Source organism: Stegodyphus dumicola, chromosome 12, assembly GCF_044657685.1.
Source record: "Stegodyphus dumicola isolate Sdum_Otavi_A_Nest chromosome 12, ASM4465768v1".
NCBI lineage: Eukaryota > Metazoa > Arthropoda > Arachnida > Araneae > Eresidae > Stegodyphus > Stegodyphus dumicola.
Genome location: NC_140779.1, coordinates 28,179,733 through 28,196,673, shown reverse-complemented (window position 1 = coordinate 28,196,673; position 16,941 = coordinate 28,179,733). Strand labels below are relative to the sequence as shown.

Here is a 16,941-nt window from a genome sequence, read left to right as displayed (position 1 = left end):
TGCGCGCCTCCAACCTGCACGCAACCAAGTGGTGACAGCTGAAACTGGAAATTAGACAGAGTCCTGCGAAGGGTTTAAGTCCCTTTTTATTCAACTTTAGAAATTACAAATGCGTGCTCTTGACGCTCACAAACTACGCCGACCCGGCGGTTAAAATAAAAAATAAGAACCTGAAAAGAAATAATAACAAGAGACTAACTACGAGGCTCTCTAAACGTAACTAACCTCACCGCGTTTTACAATACCGCTGCTAATTCAGCAAACTTTGAATATCACGTTGAACGATTAACAATTGGCCGAGACAAGCACACAGGCCGAAACGCGTGGTTCTTCAATTTCTGGCTAACTACCTCCGCGCTCGTGAAGTAAGAACTGCACATCTCGAACTCGTTTCCTTTCTATTTAACTCAGAATACTTCCGCTGATAATTTGAATCCTTGCACGTTCTACTAAAATTTACATACTCTGGCATTGGCATTTCCAGGGAAAACTAAGGCTTGACAGGAAAGATAGTTTAAATTTAAAATAAATGTTCGTTAAAATAAATAGAAACCCTACATTTGCCGCTGCCAGAATTTGGAAAACTTGGAAGCAGGTCCTACAAACGACCTGTTGTAAAGTTTCTACAATTCTAAACTAACTTTTAAGAGCCTCGTTTACATAAAAAAATCTTATGTCACAAATGGTATACTAAATTTCTGTAGATACCTGTAGATACTTATTTAAATCTCTCTTCTTACAGCAACTTTTCCTGGACTTCAGCAATCAATCTTGTTCTTTTCCTTCCAGCATCTGGAAGGAATAAGTATCAGTATCTTTCTAAATACATTATAATTTACACTTTCTTGACACTGAATACATTTTTGTTTTTAAACGATTTATTTTCCTTAGTTACTGCTTACTTCACATTCATTCAAGTATTCAAACATTAATTTAGCTTTACCCTGGCTCTCCACCATGTGTCAAACAGGAAGATTCGTGTTTTAGTATTACAACACTTTCCCTAACCACCATGATTTGTTAGAATTCAACGACCAACTAGCCACACCTTACTCGACATTCTACAACTCGATGAGCTACTTTAACATTCTTAAAATTCAAGTGTAGGTGGAGAACCCTACAAAACACATTCATTTTAATTTCCCCCTCATTCATCTTTAGACATGCAGGCTTTCGCTCTAAAGCATGATTTTATCTACAGTTTAATACTTAAATTTTGAATTCATTGCTTTTGAGCATTTACTTTTAGGATCTAAAATTTTATGCTTCTAGACTAAATTCTACTTTTACATAACATTCAAGTATTTACGTATATTTACAAAATTCTAAGACATATGATTTTTACAATTTCCCATAAAATGAATAAGAGAAAATAAATTTTTACTTTACTCATTCTTCGCTAAGCTGGCGGCACTGAAACTAAAGTTTTTATTAATACAAGAATACGAAGTTATTTTTATCTTCGGCCAAATTTTGGCTTTAACATAACAGTATTAGTCTTTCGACCAACAGAAACTGCTTGTTCTTAGATTTTATACTTAAAGAAAATAATACTTTTGTCTTAGCTAAATAAAGTAAAACAAAACTAAGTCTCAACCGAGACATATTGACTTTCGTCAAAACATAGAACTTCGTACTTACGCATAACATTTCGGAACAAAAGAAAAATTTTATAGAAGATTTTAACTTATCTTTGAGTTTTCGATGATTGAAACTCCGTCATTGTTTTCTGGCAGAACTGTTCCCACGTGATAGGTCTCATGGACGTCAATCTTCTCCTTACTGACCTCCGAGTGTCGTCCACATTAGTTTTTCTTTTGCGTCCTCTGCATGCTGGCCTCTTGGCGTAGTAGTCGTCGGGTTGCTGTCTTTTTCGTTTTTCCATTGGACGGCTGGTCTTGACGTTCTCCGGTCTGGAGTCCTCCTTGAATTTCTTCTGTTGTTGCTGGTCTTTTCGTTCCTCCTGCTATCTTTTTAGTTTCCAGAACGGCGGCCTTGTTTGCACCTGACTCTCTAACCCTGGGAGCGTCTCCTTGATGTATAATTTCTACTGCGATACGTTGTAGGTGGTGTTTTCCTCTTTACCAAGGTTTCTTTACGCGGTGGCTTTGCATTCTTGTTTTTCTTAAATGCTGGAGTCTGAAAATTTTCGTTTTTTCTTTTCGGTACCGTTGCCTGGGTTGTAGAAGGGCTAGGTCTCTCTTCAGTTCTCTGCTTCTTGGGTGGTGGAACGGGTGACGTTATTTCGGGACCTTCTACTTCTTTTACGCTTGAGTCCTGCAAGAAACTTTTAAGGATTTTAAAATCATTTTGATTATAGTATTTTTTCACCTGGTCTGGACTTGCTTTACAGATTTCCCCTCTCTCGTTCTTAAGGTCCAATACGACTCCTTTGATTTCCTGAATTACATAGGGGTCGTCAAATTTTGGAGCTAACTTTGCAGTAAAATTGTCTGGGGCACTTGATAAAGAAAATTTCCGCTTCAATACTTTATCCCCAACTTTAAAATCTGCTTCACGGCGTTTTCTATCGTAATATATTTTTTGCTTATTTCTTGCCGTATCCGAGCTTTTAAGCTCCTGATCAATAAGTTTTTGCACATCTTTCTGTTTAAACTCTTGCTCTCTTTCTTGCACAAAGAATAGTTTATCTAAAGGCGTAATTAACTTTCGGTCTAAAAATAATTCTGCTGGAGTTTTTCCCGTAGTATCGTGATTTGCCGTTCTTAAAGCATAAGCTAACTCATTTATGTAGCCATCCCAGCGCTTGTGATGTGTGCTAACGTAACTGCGAATTATTTTTACAATGTTTTTATTAACTCTTTCTGCTATGTTTGCCTGTGGTCTATACGGAACCATTTTGATATGACGTATGCCAAGTCCAGTGCATATGTTTTCAAATATTTGAGTAAGGAATTGTTTTCCGTTATCGCTAATGACTTTTATCGGTGCACCGTATTTTAAAATGTATCTGTGTAAGAATGCATCTGCGACTGTTTTGGCTGACGCGCGTTTAAGTGGAACAATTTCTGTCCATTTTGAAAAATGATCTACAATTACTAAAAGAAAACGATTTTTATTTAACTCGCTCTGGGGGAAGGGACCAAGCAGATCTATGCCTAAAATTTCATTCGGAAATGTAGCGCGAATGCTATTTAAGTACCCGGCCGGGCTGTAATTAATATCATTTATTAACTGACTTTGATTGCAGGACCTGACATACGCAGTTACTAATTTGTATAATTGCGGGAAATATACCGCCTCGAGTACCCTTTTTAAAGTCTTTCTGACCCCTAAATGACCCGCTGTTTTCGCGTCGTGTAATTCCTTCAAAATGCTTAATCGAAGCGAGGCTGGGATGACTGGTTTGTACTCGAGATTTTCGTTTGTTGTTTTCGTATAAAATAATAAATTATCTAGTATTTCATAGTTTTCTGCTCTATTTCTTATCGCATCGATATCTGTGTGCTCAAAGCTTTCGGGGTCTTTCAAATATGCATAGATACTTCCAAATTCAGGATAAGCTTTCAGTTCAGCGATAATTGTATCTCTAGAATCTAAAATGTTTGAAGTCAACACAGCACATTTAAGTTCATTACCTTCATCGTCCAGTTTTATACGAGAAATTGCGTCAGCTACATTGTTTTCCTTACCCGGTTTATATTTTATTATTATATTATATTCTTGGAATTTTGAAGCCTATCTTATTAACCTGGGCGTTAGGTTTTTACCCGAGTAAAGTCTACCAACAGCCGCATGATCCGAGAAGACTGTTACTGGCGCTTTGCCGAAATAAACTCGAAATTTGTGTACAGCCATTAATACGGCTAATGTTTCTCTCTCTGTAGCTGCATAATTCCTTTGTGTGTGATTCAACGTTTTACTAAAAAATGCCAGAGGATGGCTATTTTGCATAAGAACCGCACCCACGGCATAGTCCTACGCATCTGCTGCAATTTCCAGGTTTTCGTCCCCCTCCGGGAATTTCAAAACAGAGGCATTGATGAGCGCTTCTTTTAATCTTTCAAATGCGGTATTTGCTTCCGCTGTCCACGTGAATTTAGTTTTCTTTCTTTTAATTACTAACAGGGGTTCAACAATATTAGCGAAATCTTTTATGAATGACCGATAATAAGAACATAACCCAAGGAAAGAAGAAAGTTTCTTGGCGGTGTTGGGCGGTGGGAAATTCTTGATTGCTTTTATTTTTGAATCTTGAGTTTCTATACCCTTTTGCGAAATTTTATAACCCAGATATTTAAGTTCTTTAGTTGCGAACTTGCATTTTGAGGCGTTAATTGTAAGACCGACCTCTTTTAATAATTTAAACACTTCTTCTAGATCTTTAATATGTTGTTCTAACGTACTACTCGTTATAATTATATCATCTAGATAGATTAAAATCGATTTTCCTAGGACAGGCTTTAGAACAATGTCCATAGCTCTCTGGAATGTTGATGGGGCCCCACACAACCCAAAGGGCATGCGTAAAAATGCATAAGTGCCCGATTTTGTTATAAACGCCGTTTTATGTATGTCTTCGGGTTTCATAGCTATTTGATAGTAGCCAGACGTTAAGTCCAAAGTAGTCATGTATCTAGTAGATTTAATGTTTCTAATAATTTCCTCTATAACCGGCAAAGAGTAAACTGGGAATTTAGTAATACTATTCAGTTTTCTGTAATCGATAGCAAACCTCCAAGCCCTTTTATCCGAAGGAGGAAACTCGTTCTTTTTCCTACATAGTACGACTGGACTCGCGTACTCACTATTTATGGGCGTTATTATTTTGTTCTTTAACATTTCCTGAATATCTTCTTCGATGATTAGGTCTTTTTGTTTATCATAACGATACGGTTTAGTCCTACAAGGTTTTTTGGCAGTTAACTGTATCTGATGCGTAACTATTTGACAGCTACCAGGCTTTTCTGAAAACAAGTTAGAAAAATTACTCACCACTTGCTGGATGGCTTGACTTTCATGGTCATTCAAATGGCTAAGGTCAACTTGCGGTTGTTCCACAGGTTCCACCACCCTCTGGTCCATCTCCAGCACAATAGAACTGTCCTGAAAATTCAATTTGGCCCTCGCGGCCCTTAAAAACTCCATACGTAAAATAAGAGGATTTTGCAGATGTTTTACCACAAAAATTAATACCTTGAGGCTTTCCTCTTTTACCTGTATGTTTAATGATACTTTCCCGATGCAGTGACAGGTTTTTCCTTGCGCCGCTATAATTTCTGTGTTCTTGTTTCTAAATAATCGTAACCTATAAAAATTCTTTTTGAAGAATGTCTCACTCATAAAATTACCTTCTGCTCCTGTATCGATGAGGGCTTCTACTGGTACATCGCCAACCAGGACTTGTATAATTGGTAGATGTGAGTTTTTTACGATGACCCTATTTAAATGTCTTTTTGAGGGTTTTTTTTAAAACTTCCGGGATCTGGACCCTCGCTTTCACCGGCCCCTCTACTCGTTTAAAGCTTTCCTTTCAACTTCTGCCTTCTGGGTACGCGGACGTTTGTTTTCAAATTTCCTTTTTGGGCCTTGACCTTCGAGGTTCGATGAGTTAGCTTAATAGCTCTTTCCCCCATAAGAGCGTAGTATGTAGGCAATAAATATCTCTTTTTAGTCAATTTCTTTTATAATTTATTATCATTAATTTTAAATATATGAAGATATCGTTTTTGTGTTAACTACCTGTAACGAATATTCTTTAGAGAAATATTTTCCGTGCCATTATTTTTTGAAATGATTTCGTTTATAAGTTGGTCTGTAAATATCATATAATAATTATTTCCTTCGGTATGGTTTCGATAGTAAAATTTCCGGTCAGTAAAAGTTCCGTTTCTTCTACAGTTCAACCGTCCCAAAAGCAACCCTGGTTGGCATTCTTCCAAAACACTTAGACTGGTCTAAAAGGAGCGTTATTACTTGCTGCGACGTGAGAGGTCACCTGAAAATATTCACTTTTCTTTAAAAAGATATGCTGGAGGGAAAGAAAGTCCCCATCTTTCCACCCTATTTGAGAATAATACGGTCCGATAGGTCCATGCGTGTTTATAATTATGTTCTCGGATGAGGCTGTCGAATTGTACCAAGCAATTGTTTTTTAGCTGATTCCGGATGTTAGTAATCTTTCCAGTAAGCAGAGACGCGCAATTTACTAAATATTACTGAGTGTTTACAATGTAAGCCTTTATGCTACTCTTCGTAACACACCACTTTTAAAAAAATAGCTGGACTACTTCTAATAGTGTAATAATTTTTTAGTTAATAAACAACGCGTTTCTAAAATTATTCAATTTAGTTTGAAATTTATTCGTGCTCAGCTGGCCCGAGATGACCTCCTCAGTTTAAATCTTGCCACTTCTGTCTATGTAATTAGTTTTAGTAAGTGATTTGTGTTTTGAATTTTCAATATCTACTTTAAAGTCATTTCTACTTCAATTTTGCAGGTGGTTCGGCTGCTGCTGCTGCTGCTGCAGCCGCACAGAATGCAGGTGTTCCAGGCTATGCACTTCCAGGTAATGAACAAGTCACGAAATATTTTTGCTAAACCAATATTAAGAATTAATTGAAAAATAAAGATTTTTTTTAATTAAGAAGAAATATCTATTTACCGAAAATTCTGATAGATTAAGTGACGCTACTAAAATGTATTTTTGGTGTTGAACCGTAGTTTTTAATTCATGTGTTAAAAGAAATACCCGGAAAGTATTCATTGTGTTTAAACCCTCAGACCTATCAGGCGTTTCGCTTAGAAAGCACAAATTTCTCAAAACTGCTATGAGAAAATATTATATGTTTATTTGAATGCAAAAATTCTGCTGGTATTTTATACCTGCATTTGTGTACTTTTAACATATTACCTTGTACAGTTGCGCGCCTCCAACCTGCACGCAACCAAGTGGTGACAGCTGAAACTGGAAATTAGACAGAGTCCTGCGAAGGGTTTAAGTCCCTTTTTATTCAACTTTAGAAATTACAAATGCGTGCTCTTGACGCTCACAAACTACGCCGACCCGGCGGTTAAAATAAAAAATAAGAACCTGAAAAGAAATAATAACAAGAGACTAACTACGAGGCTCTCTAAACGTAACTAACCTCACCGCGTTTTACAATACCGCTGCTAATTCAGCAAACTTTGAATATCACGTTGAACGATTAACAATTGGCCGAGACAAGCACACAGGCCGAAACGCGTGGTTCTTCAATTTCTGGGTAACTACCTCCGCGCTCGTGAAGTAAGAACAGCACATCTCGAACTCGTTTCCTTTCTATTTAACTCAGAATACTTCCGCTGATAATTTGAATCCTTGCACGTTCTACTAAAATTTATATACTCTGGCATTGGCAGTTCCAGGAGAAAATAAGGCTTGACAGGAAAGATAGTTTAAACTTGAAATAAATGTTAGTTAAAATAAATATAAACCCTACAACCTTAACTTCTTTGACATAATTTAATATGCGCGTTCATACAGACATCAAAAAATATTCTAGGCAGTATATATATATATATACAGTAATTAAGGACTGTTTCTCATAAATTTATTTCGTGATGTTACGACTTAAATCTACTTTTTCTATGTAATAATTATAAATATTTTATATAAAATTAGGTTTTCCCTATGAATTGTGTGTTGGTATTTTCTATACCATGAATAATAGTTTTGTGAAAAAAATATGAGTGATTGCCCAGTACTTGCTTAGTTATCTGCTTCAATGTTTAAATATACAAAGGGTTATTTACAGTTATTTTTTGTGTTTTGACTAGAATTATTTGACTAGAAAATTTTAACTACAACGGCTGCGTTTAAATATTCGGAGGTATATTTTTTGCATTCTCTAATGATTATGATTCAGAGAAACTTTCCATCTGATGATGTGTTTTCTCTGATGATTTGGTTCATAACGAATTTGTCTGTGAATGAAAAAAGAGTTATTTTCTTTGGAATGCTTTTGATCGTAAATTTTCCTTTTAATAAAGATTACATTTCTTCTGTTATACAACTTACCTCTATTTATTCGGGCTGAATTCGCTCGAGCTAGCCGTTTTAGTGCATTTTATAATATTTTTCAAAGTCGTAAATTTAACTGAAATAGCAGAAAATTTCTAAATAAGAATGCAAACAAATTTAATGGCAAAAAAAAGTAGCTTCTTTTGAAATCAGAATTTGATGAAGTGAAATAAGTTCTACAATGGAAAAGGGGAAAGGGTTTTAGAAGGCGTCACTAATTAAGGTGAGAAAAAATAATGAACACAATAATTCAGCCTCATATGAAAGGAATTAGTTCAACAACCTTAATAATTGAATTATGAGAAAACATCCGACAATGGATATAAACATATTACCAGAAGAGTAATAACTTAGATTAATTGACAGTTAGTTAAGAGGAGAAATGGAGATCTAAGCAGTACATAATTAGCAGTATAGATTTTAATCTTCTTGTCAATACTAAGAACACATTTAAGAATAGAATTATAGTTCGCAGCTTAGGAAATTTACAACTGCGGAATTTGCGAAAATGTGAATTTGATGTGAGTTTACGTCACAAAATTATGTTACATGTGACGTCAGGTGCTACATTTTGCTGCATTTAACTTGTTCTCCCGCTAGTTTGGATGAAAACTCAGAGATAACACACATGTGAGAAAACTTTTATTTTAATATTTTCCAGGTTACCAATTTATTCTTTCTTTAAGCAACACGTTTAGTTTCTACCTGTAATTATACAAAGCCATGCTGATAAAGATGGTTACTGAATTAATCAAATGTTAAATGAATCAAAATCCTGGCGTTATTGCACAAAGTTAAAGAAAGAGCTCAAGGCTATGCAAACGAACGAATCTCTGCATCACGAGGTAATAAATAATTTAGAAAATATTCTTACAATTCTTTTAGTTACCTCTCTCGAATTTCGAATTTTAGTGATCTATCCAACAAGCATAACATAGAATGCATTAAATATTTTAATTGATTATGCAGAACCCATTTCAGCATGTAAAGTGCACTTTTTAATGCATGTATTTTAAAAAAACATCCGGGAATATTTCTGGAATATAATATTTTTCCAGTATATAAACAATAGATTTGTCTTATTAGTCAATTTCATTTCAAATGTATTCCAAGGGCATTCCCGTAACTTTGCCTTTTCAATATAGATAATGAAATTAGTCTTTGGAAATGATTTGTGTTGTGATGTTTCATTTTCTTATTCAACTGTATTATATTATAACTTTCCAGATGCCTCTGCTGTTGCGACCGCTCAGGGCTATGATCATGCAGGTAATGTACAAACCACAAAATATTCTTATTCATACTTTATGCCAAATGATTTTTGAAGTAAGCAGAAATATAGATTTATTGAATAGTTCTAGCAAATTAAGTAAAACTACTAAAACCGATTTCAGCTTTTAAATTGAAATTTTTAATTATGTTATTGAAGAAATACTGGGGAATTATTTTTCAATATTGTAATACATTAAATAAACAAAATTAATTTCATGTTACACAGCAATTAAAGATCGTTTTTCCGCTTCTAAACAGCGTAATTTCATCCTTAATCATACTTAATATTTTAAATTCTACCTTCTGCATGTAAGTATGATTAATATTTTGAATGAAATTAGATTTAGCCAATTAATTTTGTGTTTTCGTTGATTTTTTACATCCTGTATTAAAATTTTGTAAAAAGAATACTCGTGTTCATTACCCTATACTTGCTTTGTTTCCCGCTTCAAAGTTGTAAAGGATTATATCCAGTTATTTTTCTCTTTAGCTAGAACGTTTTGAAGACAACGCTTTTATTTATAGATCCAAGATATGATTTCTGCAAGCTATCTCTAATGATCAGGCTTTAAAAAATATTTTCCCACCATTGTTTTATCTAAAATGTTCGTCCACAACAATTTCGTCTGTAAATGATAAAATAATTATTTGCTTTTCAGGGATTTTGATCTTAGTTTTCAGTTTTAAATGATGAAATAATTATTTGAACACTCTGAGCTTTCTCCCTACCTAGAAGTGTCAACGGCAGTCAAATTGACTGCTCAGCGAATTAAATGTATATATCAAATTGTAAATGCTTTATAAGGCTTTTAAGAATATTAATTATAGGTGTTTAAGAACTTCTTTAAAGAACAACAGATTATTTTTATAAAAATAGATAAATTACCCTTAATAAAACACCTTTCGTAGCTTTTCGCAACACAATGTTTTCAATCTGTTTCAAACGTTTTCAACAGCACAGAGGTTTTGCACAACACAACGTTTTTAGTACTGGAAGGACTTTTCCCATTTTTCCCACACATAATATGAAAATGTTTTACACACATAACTGGTTTTGTTGTTTTTACAAAGTCCAATCTGGCACTGATATCTTTTCTTCGAGAGTCTATTGCTAGATTCTTTGAGCAATCCTGAGCTTTTAAATTTAAATGGAGCTCTCTTAACTCCTTTGCTAACCGAAATAGGAAGCTGTGCCATGTAATATTTTTACCACTCAATTTATGGTATATAACGTAGGCATTCGTTCTTGCTAAATCCAGCATATTTTAGGAAACATGCTCAGGCTATCTACGTGAAGTAACCCGAACAGAATATTTACGCGTCATCTGGTCAAAGATATCAACTCCACATTTAATTTTGTTGTAGAACTCTACAGTTTCTGGAAGTTTCTTCTTATTTTATGAGTCTACATTTACACTCCGGGTATAAGATACTTAGTAGTCGGACATTTGTATTCCTTTTTCCCTGATAGACCGTCAGTGTAGTTTCACCATTCTTTAGCAAAACTGTTTCAAATAGCCGGGTTTTGATTTGTTTATGTTAATGCGGAATTTCTTTTCGATGTCTCCTTACTGTGCCCACAGAACTTGTGTTTTTCATTTTAAGTCATTTTAAGTTTAGCTAATGATAGTGAAGAAAAATAATTGTCCTCAGTCAAATGTCTACCTGAATTTCTTAGAAGACACATTACTTCCTGAAAATGTAATGTGTCAGGAAGACTTTCAGGTTCACTTCTCGTCTACGAAGAAAGTTTTCTGATTGGAAGGGAAGTATATCCTGTTGTAAATAATCAGTGAATGAAAGGAATGTGTACGCCATATGTTTTTAGCGGATAAAGTGTTTTCTGAGCGAGATAACAAGATAAATGTATCCAATAAAACTAGCAGTCAATATGACTGCTCGTGGCGCTTTTAGGTATAACTAATAATATCTTTGATAATTTTAATTTTATTCGATTCATATTTGGTACCAATAATTTTAAAGTTTCTTTTAGGAAATTCCAAAATTTTGTGACATTTTTAGGTAGAGGGTTTTTTAGGAATTTAAGGTAAAATTTCGAAAGCAGTCAAAATGACTGCTCTGGATCTTAAATATTTCCAGTTTATTGAAGAGAAAAATTTTTTCTCTCTTTGTTTTATAGTTTGAAAAGTCCGGGCAGCATATTTCACAAATGCTCATCTGTGTAGCTACCGAGGGAGGGGCTTCTAGGTTGCACCAATGGGCTTCCAGTGATATTTCTATCATGTCAAATAACCCTTTGACGCGCTTTAAGCAAGATGGTTGGAAACATTTTGTCATGCAATTTCCTGTACAAAATAATTAAAGCATAGTCGATTTCTTCTGAAAATGTTCATTTTGAAGTTAGATCAAATGTAAGCAACTGTGAAGATTTCGCTACCATAATGAAAGAATTTTAAAAGAAATACAAACACATGTTGGATACTCCGCAAAACCTCGATTTTATCAATCTCGGTTTCTGTTTTCAAGTAACTAAATTTGTCAACATTCTTCATATCGAAAAATTTTGTATTTAAGCGTAATTGACTGCAAAATGGTAACTGTAATCATTACTTAAAATTCGTTTCTGTTACTACATTCAGTTCAGACGAAAAACCATATATTTATATACATTTGGAATACAAATTGCCATATAATTTTTAAATACAATTGCGTAAATTTATCGAGAGTAATTTAAAATCTCTCAATAAAATATTATTATTATATCTATATTTTGCATCTGGTGAAGAAATAGCATTTATGCCAGATTCATTTAATTATTCAGGATTCAATATACACTGGTTATCATAAATTAAGAAAAAAATCACAAAAATCACGATTACTGAAAAAGTTACATGTAGAATTTAACGAAACTTACCCACAATATATAACACATAGTAAGGTATCAAATAACATAAAAAGAAATTACCAGACAATTATGATAGTCTAGAAATTAGCACATGTATAAAATGAACAAATCGAAGGTGTCAGTTTGCTATAGGAAAAGTACCTTCAATATGGAATATGGTCGCGTCTAGAAGCAATAGAGCACATACAGCGATGCGTGATGCTTTCAAGTATGAGGTCTATGTTCCATAGGAAGCGAGAACCATTGCTCTTGCAAAGAAGTTGCAATCGCGGCAAGGGTCTGAAGGGGCGGATTGAGAGCAGTTAGACGTCTCTCTAAAGCATCTCAAACGTGCTCGATAGGCTTCAAATCCGGGGATCGAGCTGGCCACTCCATGCGCATAATTGTTTCCTGTTGAAGATAATCATTTACGATGCAAGCCCTGTGTGATCTTGCGTTATCCTCCTGTAACAGGAAAGCAACACCTATTGCCCCGGCATATGGGCGCACACAAACTTCAAGGATGTCATCTCTATAAATCTGAGCATTTCCGGTTCCTCTTGGAAAAACATGGAGGTCTGTGCGTCCACCCAAAGAGATGGCACCCCAAACACAGACACTGCCTCTTCCGTATGCATCTCTTTCACGGATGTTTGACGGATGATAACGGGTTCCAGGTTTTCTCCATATCAAATAACGCCTACTATCGCTTTCTGGACTAAACCTGGACTCATCCGTAAAGAGAACAGCCCCCCACTAATGAAGCGTCCAGTAGACATTTTGTCTTGCCTACTGCAAACGGTCCCTCCTATAGCGTGACTTGAGCGGGACGCAGAAGGCTGGTCGCCTCGCATACAGACCACCTTCCCGAAGCCTTCTACGCATAGTTGACGTTGACAACAACCTTCTGGTGGCTGCAGCAAGGGAGGATCTAAGAAGAGTCTGAGTAGCGGTTCTATTCCTGCGTGCACATAATGTCAAATATCGGTCATCGGCGTTCGTTGTAGCAGTTGGCCGTCCTTGGCGGAACCTCCTAGATGCCGAATCTGTGGTCTGAAATTGCCTCCGAAGTCTATGAACCACAGAAGGACTCATATTTAGCCATCTGGCCACTTCTGTTTGACTTTGTCCTGCCGAATTGGCTATCTCAGATTTCTGAGGTCGCTATCACACTGAAATATGTGGGCTTGCTCTCAAACATGGACTTTTATGCTCCTCGCAGATGATGTATTCCGAGTGCATTGCTACTAATTGGCATATCGCAATTTCGCTCAGCTACGCTTACTTGGCAACATATTCAAATTTTACACTGTTTGGCTTAATTTGAGGGAGTTGTCGCTATTTTTGTGAATTTTCCTTAATTTATTATAACCAGTGTACTACTTAAAATATTACAAATGCTGTTATTTTGCAAAGAGAAAAACTATGCGACGGATAAAAGAAAAATACATGCAAATTAAAAATGTTACTAATATTTAAGCGGAACCATATCTGTACTAAAAGGTACGAACATTTCTCAAATAAAATTTTATTTTAATTAGAGTTACTCATGGCTCATCAGAATTAGTTGATGTTGTGAATGCTATGTCAAATTGAAAAGAACTTGAAATACGTAACAACAGACCGAAATATGGTTTCTCAGTATTTTTTAGAAATTTCATTTGTGCTGCTACAGTTGCATACTGTTGTTTAAAACTTTACTTCAGTAAGTAAAGTTCTTCTGTATTAATTTCCATTAAATGATTTTAATTTAACATTAAACTACCTTTCAAAACGGTACACATTATATATATATTTGCATACAGGCATATTAAAAATTAAGCTGCCTAGTCTGAAAATTACAATCTGAGTTTCAAATTACTAAGGTAAAAATTGTTATAACTCCTTCATATTAAATTTGACATGAATATTCATTTGCATTCATGTTAAATATTTGGCATGTTAAATTTGAATTTTAATAACTGGTCACCCTTAAATGTATTGTCTGTACAAGAAATACTTTTCAAAAGGAATGAATTTATCTTGTTCCCAACGAATATATTTAATTTATTAATATATAATTTCTAATGTTACAATAGATATAATTAGGTCATACAGAATATATATTTTAAACACTTTCAAAAACAAAACAAAAAAAAAAAAAAAAAAAAAAAAAAAAAATGCAAGCACTGAAATAAGATAATACTAGATTCATTGTAATACTTCCAGGCCCTCTCAGCTTAATAAAACATATATATGTAGTTTTTACTTTCAAATAACATGAGGAGAGCACATTTAAAGCATAATTTTTGTTTTATTTTACTACTATTAAATAAATGAAATAAAAGAATAAAAGGTAAAAGTTAATAATTTCACTGGTAATCTCATGGTGAAACGAAGTCCGACAGTTATACCAGGATCATATAACGATGCGTAATGCTCAGTCCTAAGAAGGCACGTTCAAGGGCACGTCTTGCCCCCTTAAGGCTACTATGGACAAACATCTTGATGGACCTGCGGACCGTCTGTCTGCTTCCATTCCATCTGAGAATATCCGCTCGGTCTGGAACGCGTCTCGTCTCCAGCACTTCCAACTATCTTCTCTTGATCTGTAAGCTACACTAAACTTCGTCACGGCTCTGCTAAGTTGAAGTAGAAGTAAATGTTGTGGAACGAGCTACCGCTACACTCTGCCATCCTGCGGGGGCATCGTCCTCGATGTATGTTGAGTGGACATCACCATCATCATGAGATATCTGCAAAGTGAATAAAAAAAGAAAAAAAAGAGAGTATCAGGTCCTTAGATTTGAGCTGATACAATCATCAATCAATTTGACCATGGCTTCATATGGTCAGCCGCAGTACATGTCAAATTCGGTCCTTCATGACATCCTACGTTTTCGACTTCATTTCTGTCATTTGATTTAACAGCTATGATTTTATATGGTCCATGAAACTTAGATCGTAGTTTCAAACCAGTCCCATACTGAGTTCTCTGAATGGCTATCAAGTCACCTATTTTGTACAGTTTCGGTTTCTTCCGTCTTTTGTTAAATTGCTTACGATTCTCTCTTGTATTTCCAAAATGTTGTTTTTCGCATCTTCTCTCATTTCATCACGTTCTTGCATCAACTGCTTTAGATATTCTTCATTTAATATCTCACTAATCCTTAGATCTTCCTTATTCTTCATTTTCGTGCCTATGAGAAGTTCAAACGGTGAATATTTTGTACTTGTCGTAGTTGTACTGTTGATTATTCTCTGGACATCTGGAACATACTTAAACCATTTCATTGAATCCTCATGTGATTCACTCAATCTGTCCGTTACCTCTTGGAATACCAGTAGTAATTTAAACATGTTCTATGCCTTCTTCCGTACAATAAGCTGAAAATTCTTTCGATGCAAAGGCACTACCTCGATCTGAAATGATTCTGGCTGGATTCCTAAATACAGTCTGTTGTTGCCTCAATTTTGAAATGACGTTTTGCGTAGGTCGTGATTTCACTGGATAGAACCAAGTAAATTTCGTAAAAGCGTCGATCACAGTTAAAATGTGTTGGTATCTCTTGTTCGTCGATGGAAGAGGTCCAGTAAAGTCGACATGGTATGTACTCAAGGGAACGTTTTCTTTCGGTACGGGATGAAGAAATCCTTCTGCTTTAATAACTCTGGCAATACTGGCAGATCTTTACCATTTTCAAATTTATACAAAATATCATTTCTCAGGAAGAATCCATTTTCTTCTCCTTTCTCGAATAAATATTTGATCAATTTCACATGCTCATCTTCATTCGGTTGTTGTGCTAACCGAATTTTCTCAGTTATATCGGATGTGTATGATGTCAAAATTAAAGCATTAAGTAGGAATGCATCAGCATGTTTCATTTGTCTTCCTGTCGATGTACAATTTCGTAATCGAATTCTTCAATAAACATTGCCCATTTTGCAATCTTAGGAATTAAATCTTTCTTATCTAAAATTTTCTGAAAAGCATTACAATCAGTGACAATTTTGAATTAAGACCCTAATAAATAGTTTTTAAACTTCTTAAGAGCTTCTATTACTGCATGGGCTTCTAATTCGTTACTATAGAGTTTCTCTTGCTGCGGTGTTCTTACTCATATACTGAGGTTCGAATCCCGCGAACGGGCTGGCTGCATGGGCGTTTTCGTGGTTTTCCCCATGTGTAACGTGTATACGAGCCAGTTTCCCTTAGAAAGTCCTCCACGAAGGCATCCCTCCTTTTAGGCAGATAGCCCTAGTGTGCTTTGCCATAATTAAATACACCAACACACACACCATCTTACTCATATACTGGATTGAGTGATAATTACCATCATCAGACAGTTGGAGTAGTACCGCACCAAAGCCTTGACTACTATCCTCAGTATGAAGTTTTATTGGATATCCTTGAATAAATATATGTAGAACAGGTGCTTGAGAGAGAATTTCTTTTAATCTGCAAAATGCTTCCTGTTGTTCCGAATTGAACTTAAAACCAATACCTTTTCTAAGTAAGTCATTAGGAGGTTTAGCTACTTTAGCATAATGCGGAATGAATTTATTAAAATATTCCGTTAGTCCTAGAAAGTTTTATATACTTTTGGTACAGCCGTTTGCAACCAAAATACGAGGGGTACATCTACATGTTATAGCAGTCCTATATACAAAATTTCAACGTTCTGAGGCTACTCGGTTTTGAGCTATGCGATATATATATATACATACGCACAGACACCACAAAAAATTCTCTTCGGAATTCATTTTAAATTAGTTTTACAATTTTTTTTGGGGGGAAAGAGTCCTTTATCCTATCCT

The 16,941-nt window shown here is 35.2% G+C and overlaps 1 protein-coding gene across 1 annotated transcript in view; it reads left to right on the top strand.

Moving 5' to 3' along the window:
* The window catches only part of LOC118191921 (uncharacterized), a 208,081-nt gene that overhangs the window by 102,509 nt on the left and 88,631 nt on the right, over positions 1–16,941 (top strand). The window contains exons 19-20 of the mRNA XM_085827585.1: positions 6,462–6,530; positions 9,252–9,293. Of these exons, the coding sequence (XP_085683711.1) occupies positions 6,462–6,530; positions 9,252–9,293 (111 nt within the window). The remainder of the gene's footprint in view (positions 1–6,461; positions 6,531–9,251; positions 9,294–16,941) is intronic.